At 33.4% G+C, this 15,529-nt stretch overlaps 3 protein-coding genes across 3 annotated transcripts in view; 2 read left to right on the forward strand and 1 right to left on the reverse strand.

Annotated features, from left to right (window-relative positions):
• LOC115454134 (protocadherin-like wing polarity protein stan) overlaps positions 1-4,835 on the forward strand; it is a 180,594-nt gene extending 175,759 nt beyond the window's left edge. The window contains exons 52-57 of the mRNA XM_037443532.1: positions 279-380; positions 479-704; positions 941-1,356; positions 1,754-1,825; positions 2,377-2,431; positions 3,530-4,835. Of these exons, the coding sequence (XP_037299429.1) occupies positions 279-380; positions 479-704; positions 941-1,356; positions 1,754-1,825; positions 2,377-2,431; positions 3,530-3,569 (911 nt within the window). The 3' untranslated portion in view covers positions 3,570-4,835. The remainder of the gene's footprint in view (positions 1-278; positions 381-478; positions 705-940; positions 1,357-1,753; positions 1,826-2,376; positions 2,432-3,529) is intronic.
• A 637-nt stretch (positions 4,836-5,472) lies between these two features.
• LOC115453857 (V-type proton ATPase 21 kDa proteolipid subunit) lies at positions 5,473-8,666 on the reverse strand. Its single transcript, XM_030182586.2, has 2 exons — positions 7,895-8,666; positions 5,473-6,655 (listed from the first exon to the last, which is right to left on the reverse strand). The coding sequence occupies exon 1, from the start codon at positions 8,535-8,537 to the stop codon at positions 7,920-7,922; it is 618 nt and encodes a 205-aa protein (XP_030038446.1). The 5' UTR covers positions 8,538-8,666; the 3' UTR covers positions 5,473-6,655; positions 7,895-7,919.
• Positions 8,667-9,711: 1,045 nt separating this feature from the next.
• LOC115453859 (protein dispatched) lies at positions 9,712-15,225 on the forward strand. Its single transcript, XM_030182588.2, has one exon. The coding sequence runs from the start codon at positions 9,947-9,949 to the stop codon at positions 13,304-13,306; it is 3,360 nt and encodes a 1,119-aa protein (XP_030038448.2). The 5' UTR covers positions 9,712-9,946; the 3' UTR covers positions 13,307-15,225.
• Positions 15,226-15,529: the final 304 nt, after the last annotated feature.

Genomic DNA, 15,529 nt, shown 5'->3' on the forward strand with positions numbered 1-15,529 from the left:
TAGATTTTTTGGTTTCAGTGTTATTGTCAAGGTGTGCACTAGTCATAATAATAATAACACAAGCAGCTCGGTTTTATATATTGTCCCTCTGCTAGGCACAGGCGTCTGCTACTGGGTTGGCAAACTTCACATAACTGTGAAATTCTTATGGTTTCCACTTATTAGTTCATGCTTAGATGTTCAGTAGCCGTCCTGAATTTTAAGCCAAGTCATAATATAGAAAAAAAAACTTAATAAAAATAATACCCATAATTTCATAAGTATTTTCCATCTAACAGGGGAGAGAGGGACAAGCGGCAGCGGTGGTAGCTATTTACCAAACATTACCGAAGGTGCTCCACTAGCCATCACGCCACGATGGCCATCGCATATTCGAGAAGGTATAATTAACTTCATTATTTTATATATCTATTTATCGCATAATTTCCTTAACCGTATTTGCTTTAGTTTTACATAATCAATCATTACTTTTCTCTAGATTCAAACCGTCCCGAGACCGGTCGTTGGTCGCAAGAGACCGGCTCAGATAATGAAGGAATGAACGTAGGCATGGCCACCCCCTCCCCGAATCCTCTCCCCAACCCAGATCTCACTTCTGACGTGTACCAACTCAGCAGGCACAGGATGAAGCCCTCCATACTAGAGAATGTCCATGACACGTACGTGGCCAGTGTGGACGCGTCGAGATTGCCGTTGGATAATAGGTATCAATTATGAATTGTTTCAAAATGTATATAATATAAAGTACAGAATAAACGTCCATAATTTATTGAATTTTATTTATAAAAGGAATATTTTTCTTAATTGGAATCCAATAGGATTTTATAACATTGATGCTAAAAGAATAAACTTGATAGTTTTATATGTTTAAGGAAAATGGAACGGAACAGTTTTATCGTTCCTGTTGTAATACGCGGTGCTACAGCAATTCTATTTACAGATATGGCGTCATGGAAAACGAACTTATGTACGGCGTGATGCCCAACGAAGAGAAACAAATGCAATACGATCCAAACTACCCAATCTCACCCACCATGTACAGACTACCGGGAAACCCCTACGGATCCAAAACGTACCTGCCAACACGAACGTCAGATTACGGGTTCAGCCCGACTAAATACCTCAACTCCGAAACAAACGTATACGGGTCGCGAGATTTTCGAGATTCGGGCGTGTCCACACGGGAACACGACGGGTACCCGCCGCGGGATTTTAGGGATTCCGGAATAGCGACTATGTTGAAAAACGACTACCAAAGGAAGATGGAGAGTCATTACGGCGGTGACTACAACGACAGAATGTCTGAGGGGTCGGATAAACATCACCCGCATGATAAATATCTGTTCCCCTACACAGGTACGTAAATTATATTGTTGAGTTGTTTTGAGTGATATTAAATATATTACACGTTCCAATTAAGCCCCTGTCTCCTCAACCAATATATTTGCTTAGTACGTAGGATAGACGACAATTACATCGAATGTATTTAGTTTTATATTAAAATCAAATCATTTAATTAAAGCCAACAATACCTCTTCCCTACTCCTTATAAAGCACGCACAACGCACTCATAAACTATAAAAAAATCCTTTTTTTTTTCAAAAGTTTACCACAATATATTTGCCAAATATCAATCATACTTCCCATATACTAGTGAAAGTGTGTGCTTCGTTTTGTTTTTTGTTGTTTTTATTCCACCGTGACAGGGCTTGAGTCGTGAGTCGCTTGTGATTTTCCTTTGCATTGCTTGTAGCTGAGGAAGACCACGCTAACTTGCGCGGGGTCAGCCAGTCTCCGCAGGTCCGTAGTGAGATGGCACGCCCAGGTAATTAATGCTTTACATTACCATAGATACCTACAGCATATTCGAGGAATGAAAATGTAAACGTATTTTTTTTATATTATTAGTTAATATTAAGTATGTAGTAACTGTTCAATATCTTTTTCCATTCCGTGAATATCACGTAATTACTGGCAACACTAGCAAATAGATTAAGTTCATAAAGGAAAAGCCTTACAATTTTAATCAAAATATAATATTAAAGACAAAAATAAGGATCCTGTTAAATAAAAGCCAATGATAAAATATTATAAATCATTTTTAGCCAGATATTCAACTATAGGTTAGTATTAACAAATGCAACACAATACCTATGTAGGTACAATACGTATATATAGTACATATCTTAACGATTTTTTCAGTCATCACAGCTTCAACCCACTGCAAAAAATTAAGTTTTCCTTCACAAACTTACAGGAAAGCCAAGATCTTTTTACCGTTTACAGCATTTGTACACTTCTCAATTTGGTTTTGCTCAAGCGCCTCTTTTGCCAATAAATAAAAATATTTTTATGGTAACACTATAAATATTACAGGTGAATCACAGCAACAAATGGGGGCGCCACTAGCTAGTATGGGCGAGACCAGCGAGTAAGTTCAATGTGACGTCACAGTTCTCAATGCATGAACAAGATAGGCTGCATGAAATAAATGATATTTTAGTTCAAAATTCATATTAAATTATTGTGTCAGCAAATGCCCAATGATATCATACATTTAGATACAATAATGAGTTATCTAAAAAGTTAATCGCATACAATATGTACAGTCAAATATGATACATTATAATTACAAAACGTGGTCCTGTGATTAACTATGTTCCTATATATAAACCCTCAGCGTTTCCAATACCCATAAAATGATTTGCTGAAAGTATAGCAGTAATACCTGACAATAAAACCAATTTAACAATGTTTGCTAAGGAAAATTTATAAGGCGCCTTAGACGTTACAACTCTTATTCTATAATGATGAATTGTCGATAGATGGTGGCGGTTGTATGAGAAACACTCATTGTAATCATCTTTTGCTTTGCTAACCGGTGGTGTTGCCGTGCGCAATCATCTTCAACCATATTAGGGATGAGGTAACTAATTTTGTTCTCAACCTTTTTAAAATTAGAGCTAAATGATAATAAACCTAATATGCTGTTACAAATAATAGAATTTGTTTTTCTTACCCATTTAGCTCTAATTTTAAATTATTTTTGCATGCATTTTTATGAGCTCGTACTCGCTTTTTATAATTCTCCTGGAAAAGTTAGGTCTAATTTGGACAATACACGGAAACCAAGTTAAATTAGGTGATAGAAGTATGAACTAAATCAAAGGATTAAAAATTTTAATATATTAAATTTACAAATTTCAAAAGAAACATTATGCAATCTAAGAAATTTGGGTAGAAAAAAGTAATAGTAAACATTCGTTTCCTTTTCCTTACAAAAAATGATATGATTAAACAAATTATTAATTGTTTAACCATTTCAAAATTATAAAATTGCACTTTCTCTTCTATATCTATTTGGTATAAAATTAATACAATCTTGATACAGCCATGTGACACTTGCTAGATAAGATAAAAATATCAATACTGTGCAGTACACACAAGAGGCAGATAACAGCGATCCACCTCTCTGTGTTCCTTGAACTTGATAATTAACAGACCTTCGTGTGTTTTTTTTTCATTACAGGAAATCTACTATTGAAGACGATGCAGAGACGAGAGTGTAATAACACAAATAGTACAAGATTTCCAATGAATCTCAGTTAGTTGAATAATTTAATTTTAATTAGTGTAGCGGTTTCGAATAGTATTAATTTTTGTCAAGACTGTCAAACGATCAGTACCCACTGCCATAATGTAAATTGTATTTATTTGTTCATGCTTTAAAGTAGAAAATAAACTTATAGTGGATACAGCGTGTAGTGTTTTTGAATACTCAATTTTTCCCAATTAGCGTAGGTAATGAAAGTTTTTGTAAGTATAAAAATAAATTGTAAAAATCATTTACTTAGTTATTTTACTTAAAAAAGAAGAACGGAATTGCATTTGTCTTTAGAAGTTGTTTATAATTAGATAACTTCATTTCGCATGTTGTCTAAAGAGTCTAGATCGGATTTGGGAAATCTGTACGTAGTTATCTGAATAGATATTAGAAATAATATTTTAGATGATGTTGCGAAAGTTATTGAATAATAGATTTCGTGCGGCAAAAACCTAAGATGTTACTAGGGAACACTATACTGCATTATATGCAAACAGTTAAGTAGTTTATATTATATTTAAAGATATAATACTAAAATGATATGTTAAGGTTTAAAATAGTATTGCTAACTTGGCGAATATTTCGCTATTATTAGTAACGAATAGTAAGATCTCATTCTGAACAACTATCATTTTAGTTCAACTTGACTTAGGACTAATACGTAAATATATGAAAGGATTCAAATTTTAAAGAATGAATTTGGGTGCATTAAACAAATGTTATAAAACTGAGTTTATAATAATTTCCAAAGTCAGTCATGTAAATAGATAGCTTATATTATGTAAGTACCTATATGTTGATAGGAATATTTAGAAATAAGTACTATTATTTTATTTTCTTAATATTGAATCAAAATAGTTATGGAATTATAACAAATATTCTTGTCGAGGCTTTCAATTTGTAGCGAAGAATAAACTACCATCAGAATTTTATCTTAATATTTCCCAAAAGCTTTTTAAAAACAGATGCTAATAAAAAGTATGAGTTATAAAATAATGAAATGAAAATAATTAAGTAATTCATTTTGTTGTTACAAAGCTAAAACACACACTTGTATGTACCTATGTCTCAGGCTTAGGCTCAAAATGTAGAAATTCTTTTATATTATGCATTTAATTTGAATTGTGGTAGCATTATAATAAATATTTGCATTTTTGTGTAAATAGTGTGTTGCGTGTGTATTGAGCGTTTTAATAAGAAGAGTCCACCTATTTTGTAAATAAATAGATTTTTACACTTATAGCAAGTAAAATTAGAATAAATGTAGTGGAAAATTAAGGAGAAGCTTTATTTACGTATTATTTAGAGACAGATTGCCATACTTATTTTTAATAAATCTGTGTAAATGAATAAGCTCCGTAATTTATTTTTGACTCAAATGTAAGGTACAACCAAAGCAAGTTAACACAAGCTCGTTTAGCGTAGAACTCAGCCTGTTCAAACATCTCTAGGTTAATAAGAAATAAATCAATTCGTACGTACGTATATAGTAGTTTTTTTTATTACAAAATATATATATACCGAAACAATGCCACATTAATCTCCGCTCAAGTATCTGCTTCATGTAGTAGGCGATAAGTTTACTATATTACGTAATTGCTTTCGAAATTGTACATTTAAATTTTTGGCTAATTTTATCTACATTCCAATTTGTGATACTTTTATTTGTATTCATTTTTGTAATTTTTGCAATTGCCGTTTATTTATATTACAAACCTTGTGGACTTGTTTTACAATGAAATAAAATATTTTATTGCTAAATAACTGTATCATTACCCTGTGTTTTGTAGTTATAGTCGGATATGGTGATGAGGCAATGACAGTAAGTAAGCTAATGAGACAGTAATATGAATTAAAAAAAACAATCATAACTTTTATCTATTTATTCATCAACATACATAATATCTACATTTGCACAAATAATTAACTTAGAATTACATCAGTTAACGGTACTTAAGACTGACATAATACTTTTACAATCGTTTTGTTTCGAAATTTGCACATTGTGCCTAAAAGCCATTATCGATTTAAATCGATTTTAATTGATCGATATTCAAACAATCTATGGCATTCACATTAACACCTAGAGTAAAGTTTTATAAGGATATGAATTTACAATAAATTAGTACAGGGAAGCAACTAATATTTACAAGTGGACTGATTTTATATCAATAAAAAAAATAGACAATCATAAATTTTATCTATACCAGATATTAACAGGACGTTTTCCAAATAGATACAGATTACAGAATTGAGGATTGAATATTTTAAATAAACAAGGTTCTAAGTATGTTGACATTAGTCTGGTCTCTTGATCCGTACCTAATGGAAAAATACTACATACTTCCAAATGTAATATGTACACATGTATTTATATGAAACAGGGGTATTGACTGAAGCCAATGAAAGCTTTTATAAAACTTGAAATTAAGGATTATGGAATGTTTAAGCCCTTAACGAAAATGACTTGATACAATATTGTGCTTTGAAGGCGACATGACCTTGGGCCTCGGGTATGCATGCACATTTCCATCATGCTATATTATTTCTATATTGTATCCAATCAACATGAATATTAGTATTATACAGTACGTACAACACATACTATTGGTTAAAAAGTTGACAAAAAACACTCCAATTTGATTCAAACCTGTTTAAAATATCTGTAACCTTAGCACAAAATGCATTTAATAAATTAAATAATATGTAATAATTTTATCAGTCCAACTGATAGCAAAATATTTAATGATTAGTACTCAATACATCTGGTGAATGGTATTCACCAATCTCATTTGTAGAAAAATATAATTTGTAATTATGTTAATCATATGTATGTAGTGCTAAGATCAGATATTGTTCGCAGTACATGAAGATTTTACATTATAACATAAACACATCAACAGTATAGGAAATATACACATATTCAACACTGCAATAATATTTTGTAAGCTTTATTCCCATGATAAATAGAGGTTTGTTTGAGCACTGGATACTTTCCTTCCATTTGTGTTCTTTGAAGTCAAGGCTGGGCCAATCCAGTGCATTTTCAATCTGCAAATGAAAAAGTATTAAATCTATATAAATAATCAAAATATAATACATGATGAATGTCACAAAGCAAAAATAATCTTTTTACATACAAGTAATATGCAACTCTACCTTATACCAGTCATATTTGAAACTGCCAGAGCTTTTTAACAAAGATCTTTATAAGAATCTTTTTACCCTAACACTATGCTATGACCTTGGTCTTAACTTAAAGTAGTATGCTTAACTCCATTAGATATAAAAATGACATAATTGCATAATAAAGAATTTCATATATTGAACCCGCAGTTACTCAGAACCCAATGACAATCATTAATATGAATTCTTAAATTCAGCATTTCATTGCATAAAAAATCATAGAATGAAATATGTAACCTTAATTTTTTTATACTTAGCAAATTATTAAAACTGTTTGCTCTGAAAACTATATTATATTACCATGCCATGACAAATCCTAAATACTCAAACCGTCATTTAGAATAGGTAATGCATTAAAAAATTATAGATACTGTCATTTTTAATACATAGCTACTAAAGCATGTAGATGACAACACCATACATCTGGTTACATTTGTTTCAGTATTTTTATGAAATATCCGTGGAATAATTCTTTTAAATTTTATTTATGTAACTCTTTCTTTTCAATTTCTGTTTGTATGCAACATCATTTAGTTAAAGATTTAAAATGACAATGGAGTATTAAATCTGGACTTTAGTAGGTAGCATATAAACACAGTATAAGTTAGAAAAAAATAAGTACACATATTTAATTGTATGATTGCTTTTGCAGCAAAATGCTGAAATTAAGAATTAAAATTAATTATTGTCAAATATTGTTGGGTCCTGAATAACTGTGGATTCAATATATAAAACTCATTATCATGCAATTATGTCATTTATATACCTAATGGGGTATTGAAAAATCAATAATTGTAACAATCCAGAGTACTAACAAAATGAGTCATGGACAACATTTTATACAAATTAATATATTATGATTTTGACATACTTTAAAAAAGATATTAGTGACAGGGCAATTAATTTTGTTCAAGAAATATTAGTTTTTTTAATAAAACAAATAAGTTTAATGTGTCATATATTTGCATTCAAAGAACACAATGGTTGAAATAATTTACAAACAGCATGTGACATTCCATAATGACAATAATTTAGCACCATCTCAACAATATTTACACATGCGCTAATAATTTACTATTAAAGCGAGAAGCACAAAATACTTACACTTAAAACAACTGTTCTTCTTAAATTACTGGTTGCCCATTTTGACTTTTGACGTCATGTAAATGCCGACGATAAGTCCAAACAAACCAATGGCCGACCCGAAGATCTCAACAATCAGGATTTTGACGAACAGAGCAGCATTGGCTGCGTCAGCGAGGGCGGCACCTGATCCCACGATGCCGACGGCGATACCGCAGAACAAGTTGACCAGACCCACAGCCAGACCAGCTCCAAACATCACGTATCCAGCCATCCAGTTCTGCTGCTTGATGGTCACGTCAGTCAGAGGCTCCGTATATCTCTCCAGCATACCCGATAATACGATGGCAGTGATCAATCCATAGATGGCGACGGCTTCGCAGAAGATGACGGAGATCAAGTTCTTGGTCTTGATTCTGGGTGCCTTGACACCTCCTCCGACTATGCTCACTCCGGTCGTGTGGATGCCCATCGCGGCGCCCACTACCGACAGGGCGACGGAGAAGGCGATTCCCAACGTCCCCCACATGTAGGGGGACGTATTCTCGAGGAACCATCCGAAACTTATCTGCTCACCCTTTCCATTCAGCAAGTAGTACAGCGAAAATATGGGTATGGCGATGCCCACCAGCAGCACGAACAGGTACGTCAGGAAGTATCTCATCTTGAGATTTTAGTTGAAAATATTGGAGCTGTTTTACCCGCTTATCCCGAAAGGGACGGCCTTTTTTCGCCCAATTTTTGCCTTGACAAGAAAACTCAAAACGGAGAGGTCTTGTGATCACAAGATGTCAGAGACAATAGAAATGTTGCTAGTACAAAAACTTTGCAACATCAACCCCTTGTGACTAAAAGCAAAATTATTAACTAGTTATAAATATATGCTATATAATGCAATTTTGTGCAAATACTAAAATTTCAGACATAAAAATATCGTCTCAAACTATTTATATACAAATAAATCAGTGTCGAGGGCATTAAAATTGTAAATTTTTGTTCAAGTGGTACTTTGCCAGTTCAAAATATAATTTTATGACCAAGATATTTTCAAAGACTAAATCGACTAAAAATTTTTCCTTCAAAATATAGATATAAATTTGTTAAATGTAGTGATTTTATTAATTTTGCATATCTTTCCAAAAGGTCGGTGTATGCAGTACATAATAAATCTAAGGATAAATAATAAACAACAGATATTTTAAAAATAGGTACATAATCATCATCAGATCATCATATCACATCACAGCTGATAGGATGTCAGTATTTACATTGAGTCAGCATGTATTTATTTGTTATGTTTTATATGCAAATTTTTTCTATTATTTTTAAGGCGATACCTCAAGGTCCATTTTCATACATTTTGTTTCGGCTTTAATCTGGGTAACTAAACAAATATTGGCAAGTAAAGAATTTAAATTCACGTCTAGTTAGTGATTAGTTCTCGCAGTTGAAGAAAAATGTAAAAATAATTAATAATCATGGATATTTCTGCCTTTAAAATTTCGTCATATTAAATTTTAAAGGCCGAAATATCCATGATTATTAATTATTTTTACGTTTTTCTTCAACTGCGAGAACTAATCACTAACTAGACGTGAATTTAAATTCTTTACTTGCCAATACTTGTTTAGTTACCCAGATTAAAGCCGAAACAAAATGTATGAAAATGGACCTTGAGGTATCGCCTTAACATGGTTTTCTTCTCCAGCTTATCCTCTTGTATTTATTTATGTTCTACTTTAGTGTGAGCAATAAAGATTGCATGGGGTACATAAAACATATGTTCACCCCTTGTAGTCTATGTTTTTCCTTCTCCTTAAGGAGTAAATCAAACCAAAAAAAAAAGTCTATGTTTTTGTCATAATTTGTCAATTGTCATTTGTCACTTGTGTTTGGTGATTTGTGTGGTGAGATTCTTCGTTCCTTCCATTTTCCCAATTTTGGTTTTCAAAAATGTAATCCCTTTTTAATTACTTATATTATAGCTTTGGAAGTTTGAAATGTGTTACATCATTGGGAGAATATGGTGCGATAGTCATACTGTTATTATGAAGCTTGGGAAATCGCCCAAACATGTTTGCTGCTTACGCCAGGTTTATTGTCCGCCACTCGTACCTCGTTCTGTTTACAGTGAGCGTGATATCCACTGTCCTCACCATCATCCCTCTGATATTGCACGACCTGCCATCATTTTCAGACCCTATATTGGGGTTTGAAACCCGCGGCACCACTTTAGCACATCGATTTATCGCTTGGGAAAACCTTATAGATGAGACCCGACCCTCGCGACGACTTGCTGTCAATCCTAAAGAGATAGAAGATCAAATCCGAATGAACCAAACATATAACAACAGAACACGACAAGGCAAGCTCAGATCAGGACGAAGGCGGACAAAAAACAAGGTACGCAACAGGAAAAAGAATCTCAACTACAACAGCACTGGTTATGAGAAGACCTGGTTTGATATGCCGGAATCCAACATATCCAACGGCCATGTCCATTGGGGTTTTGGAGTAAATGTGACTTTTGAGGATGATAATGCTGTCTTTCTCAAGGACCATACAAGAAAACAGTGGGTGTCTCTTAAAGAAATGCAGCGGAGGCCCGATATGCCTATCCATATAAACTATGCCTCTGGGACGTGTGGGCCACCCATATCAGAATATGCTCATCTTGTTATAGCTAATAATGATAATTCATCTTTGTTAACATTTGATAACATAGAGAAGATGTGTAGGCTGCAGTCTCAATTAGTGGAACTCGGTGGTTTGGAATATTATGACATGTGCCAAAGGTCAAGTCACACTGAGGAGCTATGCTGCCCAGTGTGGAGTGTGCCAAATTACATAGCTTTAATATCAAACAAAAACTCATGTGAAGACTTAAGTAAAGAGGATGTGAATAAAACTGTCAGTATTTTGAAGAGATGCGCTGGATATTTCCATAACTTCACTTTGATGGCATCATGTGACTTGGATCGCTGTAAAGTTCCCAAGTATTGTTCCCAGTATGATGCTGTATATAATTTATTATTTTATCTCATAGATTCAGAAGCATTTACACCAGCAGATTTTTCACAAAGTCTTGTCAAGAATGTAATGCTTTTCTTGCCATTGCCAAGAAGCAGTACAGTATTACCATATTATAAGAAACTGCAAAGTTCAAATTTATCTTATGATACACTTGTTATACCAGCTATGGATTTTGGATTAAAAAATACTCTTTTTGATATTTGGGTGATAGAAGACACATGGTTGATAGGATTAGGTGGAATTTTTGTTTTTGTATGTGTATGGTTTTACACAAAATCTCTTGTACTTACTTTGTTACTTTTTACAGCCATAACATATTCATTAGGTGTGGCATACTTCTTGTATGTCTATGTGTTCAACTTGGAATTCTTTCCCTTTATGAATCTCTTAGTAATAGTAGTTGTCATAGGTATTGGTGCTGATGATGCATTTCTCTATATCAAAGTTTGGAAAATGGTCAGTACTCGATTGATAAGAGATAATGTTGTCAGTCAAGATAATGATTTGTCAGACATCAAGAATGTATCCAGTGCTGGAGAGACAATTCTTGTACAGATTCTTGAAGAGACCATCAAACATTCTATGGTTACAATGTTCATTACTACTTTGACAACTGCTGTAGCGTTTTATGCTTCATATGTGAGCTATATTCCAGCCATCAATTGTTTCAGTGTTTTTGCTGGCACTGCTGTTCTAGTCAACTTTATTCTAATGGTAAGTTGGTTACCAGTATCAGTATTTATAATAGATGTTAAATTATGTACAAGTAATAAGAACTTGTTTGGTGTTGTGCACAAAACAATTAGTGAGGTATGGGAAGATATCAGAATTGTATTGAATAGGTTTATTATAATGTGTGTTACTAAACTGCATGTAGCAATTGTTGTTATATTGGGAGCTATTGGAATGGGAAGTATATTTATAGTATTTCATTCACCAGGTCTTCAATTGCCTGACTCTAAACAATTTCAGATTTTCCAAACATCTCATCCCTTTGAACAATATGATTTGCAGTATAGAGACAAGTTTCTATTTGAAAGGCTTGGTAAGGATATAGGTACTGGCAGTAAAATGCCTCTAAGGTGGATCTGGGGAGTCAAAGCCATTGATAATGGAAATCACATGGACCCTTCATCTAAAGGCCACTTAGTTTTTGATGAAAATTTCTCTATTTCTGACCCAAAGTCACAAGCATGGCTTTTAGGTTTTTGTGCGCGAATTAAAGCTCAACCATTCTATCAGCAGACACTAGGCCCTCTGTTGCCAAATTGCTTTATTGAAAGCTTCAAAATGTACATGAGTAGAAGATGCATAGACAATATTGATAAAATTAATAGAAGTCCATGTTGTGAATCATCTCGTTTTCCTTATAAAAAGGAAGTCTTTGAATTTTGCATCATTAAAGCTATTGAATCTCTCTATCAAACACCAAGGGAGTTATTCATGCCTGGTGTGGCAGGTCCTAAGTTCCTTAGAAGTGCAAAACCACCATCAGTAGCAGCCATGGTGGTGGAATTTGAAAGTGTTGTGCCATACTCAATGTCATACACCTCAATGAACAAATTCTTTGTCCATGTTGAAAATTGGACACAGCAGGAACTTAAAACTGCTCCACCAGGCATGAAATGTGGATGGTTCCTATCAGACTTCCAATTTTACGATCTTCAAAAAACTTTGGCAAGTGGAACTGTTGTTGCTTTACTATTGTCAGCTACATTAGGATTTATAGTTTTGATTCCTGCCACATTGAGTTTTGTTATCAGTGTTTGTGCTTTGTTGGCTATGATATTTTCTGCAACTGTTACAATAGCTATTCTTGTATTAATTGGTTGGAAATTAAACATTTTAGAGAGTGTTGCAATATCAACTTCAGCTGGTCTAGCTGTAGACTTTAGTCTTCATTATGCTCTGAGTTACACAAATGCGAGTGGTAGTAAATTCTCAAGGGTTAAACATGCTTTACAAGCATCCGCGGGTCCGACAATAGCAGCGGCATTGACTACAGGTTTTGCGGGTATTTTTCTTTTACGATCAAATCTCCTCCCTTATTCACAAATCGGCACATTTTTGGCATTGATCATGACAGTCAGTTGGACGTACGCAACGTTTTTCCTTTGTTCCTTATTATACTTAGTTGGACGAAGTTCGACGAAAGAGTCTTCGCCAGAGGAAAGAAAATCTGTATCCCGCGTAAGTTCGGTCTGTTCAGGGGTACCTAATCTAGAGAGTCATGAACTGGAACACTTGGCTGATAGCAATCGTACAAATCTTACACATTCTCATAGTCCGTCTAGTGTTAGTGCCACAACTGTTGTATTACATGACGATTTTGATAACTTTCAAAACAAAAATGATAAAAAACTTAGTCTTACATGTAATTTAGTTTGTGAAAATGACTGAATGTTTAGATCTAATTAGTCCATAAGGAATTACTTTTTGAAGTATTTTATTTATAATGTAGCAGTATTATTTTGATCTTTCTATATTTACGACAGTTAACTGAAATCGTTACGCATTTACTTTATGTCTTTGTATGTATTATATTATATTTTATGTATATTCAAGGTGTAGGTATGATTGTTGTGACAATAATTATCGCATAAATAATTCACATTCGACAATATAAGATCATAACGAGCTTAACTTGTTATTGTCAACGTGTGACTACAATTTGTTGATTTGATTTTTTTCGTGCGTTCGATTGCTCTAATGAATCTCTCACTGTTTATAGTGAATCGATCTGAAACTAAATGTATTATGCACACATTATGTATTGTTGGTCAGTATTATTACGTTAGTAAGTATTTGTATTCTTTAGGCTGAATTTGTGTCTGCTTATTAATTGTGCTATCAATTAGTTTTCTAAAAGTAATGTCAATTTTCTAATACAATGAAATTGGTACTTAATAAATATTCAGTATAGTTAAATATTTGCTACCATAGCAACCCGGTACCTTATTCGCGAAAAAATTAAAACGATTTATATACCTATTATTGTAATGAACAAGGTAAATATGTAGCATCAATTAAAATTCATTATTTTTATAACATTGCTACATTCTGTGTGCAATTTGGATAATGTATTAAGTCTTTATTTTCTGATAACGCGAAGGCATCTGTATATCGTAGATTAATATTTATATGTTGGATGTTACCTATGTGCTTATAATAAGTGTAAATCATTTATCTGTGTAAGCGTGAGGTGTGAGCTATTCCGATATCCTAATGATACGTAACAGCGCGACTAGCGATCGCGATATCTGTCCAGTCACGTGAAAATGTTTAACACGATATCGCACGTGCCTCTTTTGCTAATAACACAACTTATGTAGTTTTAGAAACATTCTCGTCCTTCAGCTTTAAACAATAGACATCGATATGATTTCGTAATAAGAATAGGAATGTCCTGGATCGTGATTCGAGTCAAACACATTCATAGTACAATTTATTTCTCTATTGCGGTTTTAGGTTGTATTATAAAATGCTTTCTAGGTCGTGGCATGAATTTTGAAACGCCAATCAGTGCGGAGGCAGTTTATTTGAACATCATGTTTCTCTATTTTTGTACATCAATTAGCGAAAATTTACAAAGAGCATTCACGGCCATTCAAAATTCATGCCTATGACGGAGATATCTAGTGACATAAAATTGTATTTTATAAACTTTCATTTGAGCTTCAAATCCACCAGCGGCCAAGGCGGGGAAGCCCAGGCTCTACCAGGATTTGTTGGACACAGTTTCAGAAGACTGTTTGATGAATATCTTCCTCCGCCCGTCGCCGCTTTGGTCGATAGTCGATTAGAGCCTGAGATGTTCTTTCCAGGAATTCACTTGTGTCGTAGGCTTTACATAACTAATTTAGTTTTAACTTCAGTTAATGAATTACCTGTTAATGTACTTAAATGTCTTGTTTAAATTATACGCATTTAATGTAATAGATTCGACGATTTGGACGTAAAATAGCTTTGTTACAAAAATCATGTAAAAAAAAACTAGGAAACTGCTTCTTTATATTATGTAAGTACATTGAACCTTTGGTTATCTTTATCACTTCCACATTCCCTGTATAGTGTTTGTATGTGCTAAGTACAATCTAATCACAAAAATGAATTAAAAAGAAAACATATTTTTGTTACGATGTTATTGTGCTATGGAAAAAGTATTTTTAAAATATACAAAATGTTTATTTGGCGTAAAAAACTTGTTTGACTTACGTAGTAAGTATTGAAAGTGTTTTGTAGGAAACAGTGAATTTTATGATTGTGTCTAATGTTATTGTGTAAGAAAGTAAATGAAATGTTAACTTTTGTATGAATAAGCCTGTCTTTTATTACACTAACCGTTTTGGTTTACCCTCTGACTGCCCCTTAGTCCCTTAGGGTTTGGCGCAATTGGTGGACCCCTTTTTATCTAAGACCCAACTTCTTCCGACTTATGACGTAATATGTAAGAAGTGAGCCTATTACCTCATCTAAATACGGCCCTGGTCCACAAAGAATCATGGTCCCAGCCCCCAGGATCGAGTACCAATAAAATTATATTACAAAGATAATGTGATACACAGATGGTTCCAATGAATCCATACGAGATTCAGGAAAAAGGCGACATAATAATGGTCAGTG

The sequence above is a fragment of the Manduca sexta genome, chromosome 26 (genome assembly GCF_014839805.1).
Source record: "Manduca sexta isolate Smith_Timp_Sample1 chromosome 26, JHU_Msex_v1.0, whole genome shotgun sequence".
NCBI classification, from domain to species: domain Eukaryota; kingdom Metazoa; phylum Arthropoda; class Insecta; order Lepidoptera; family Sphingidae; genus Manduca; species Manduca sexta.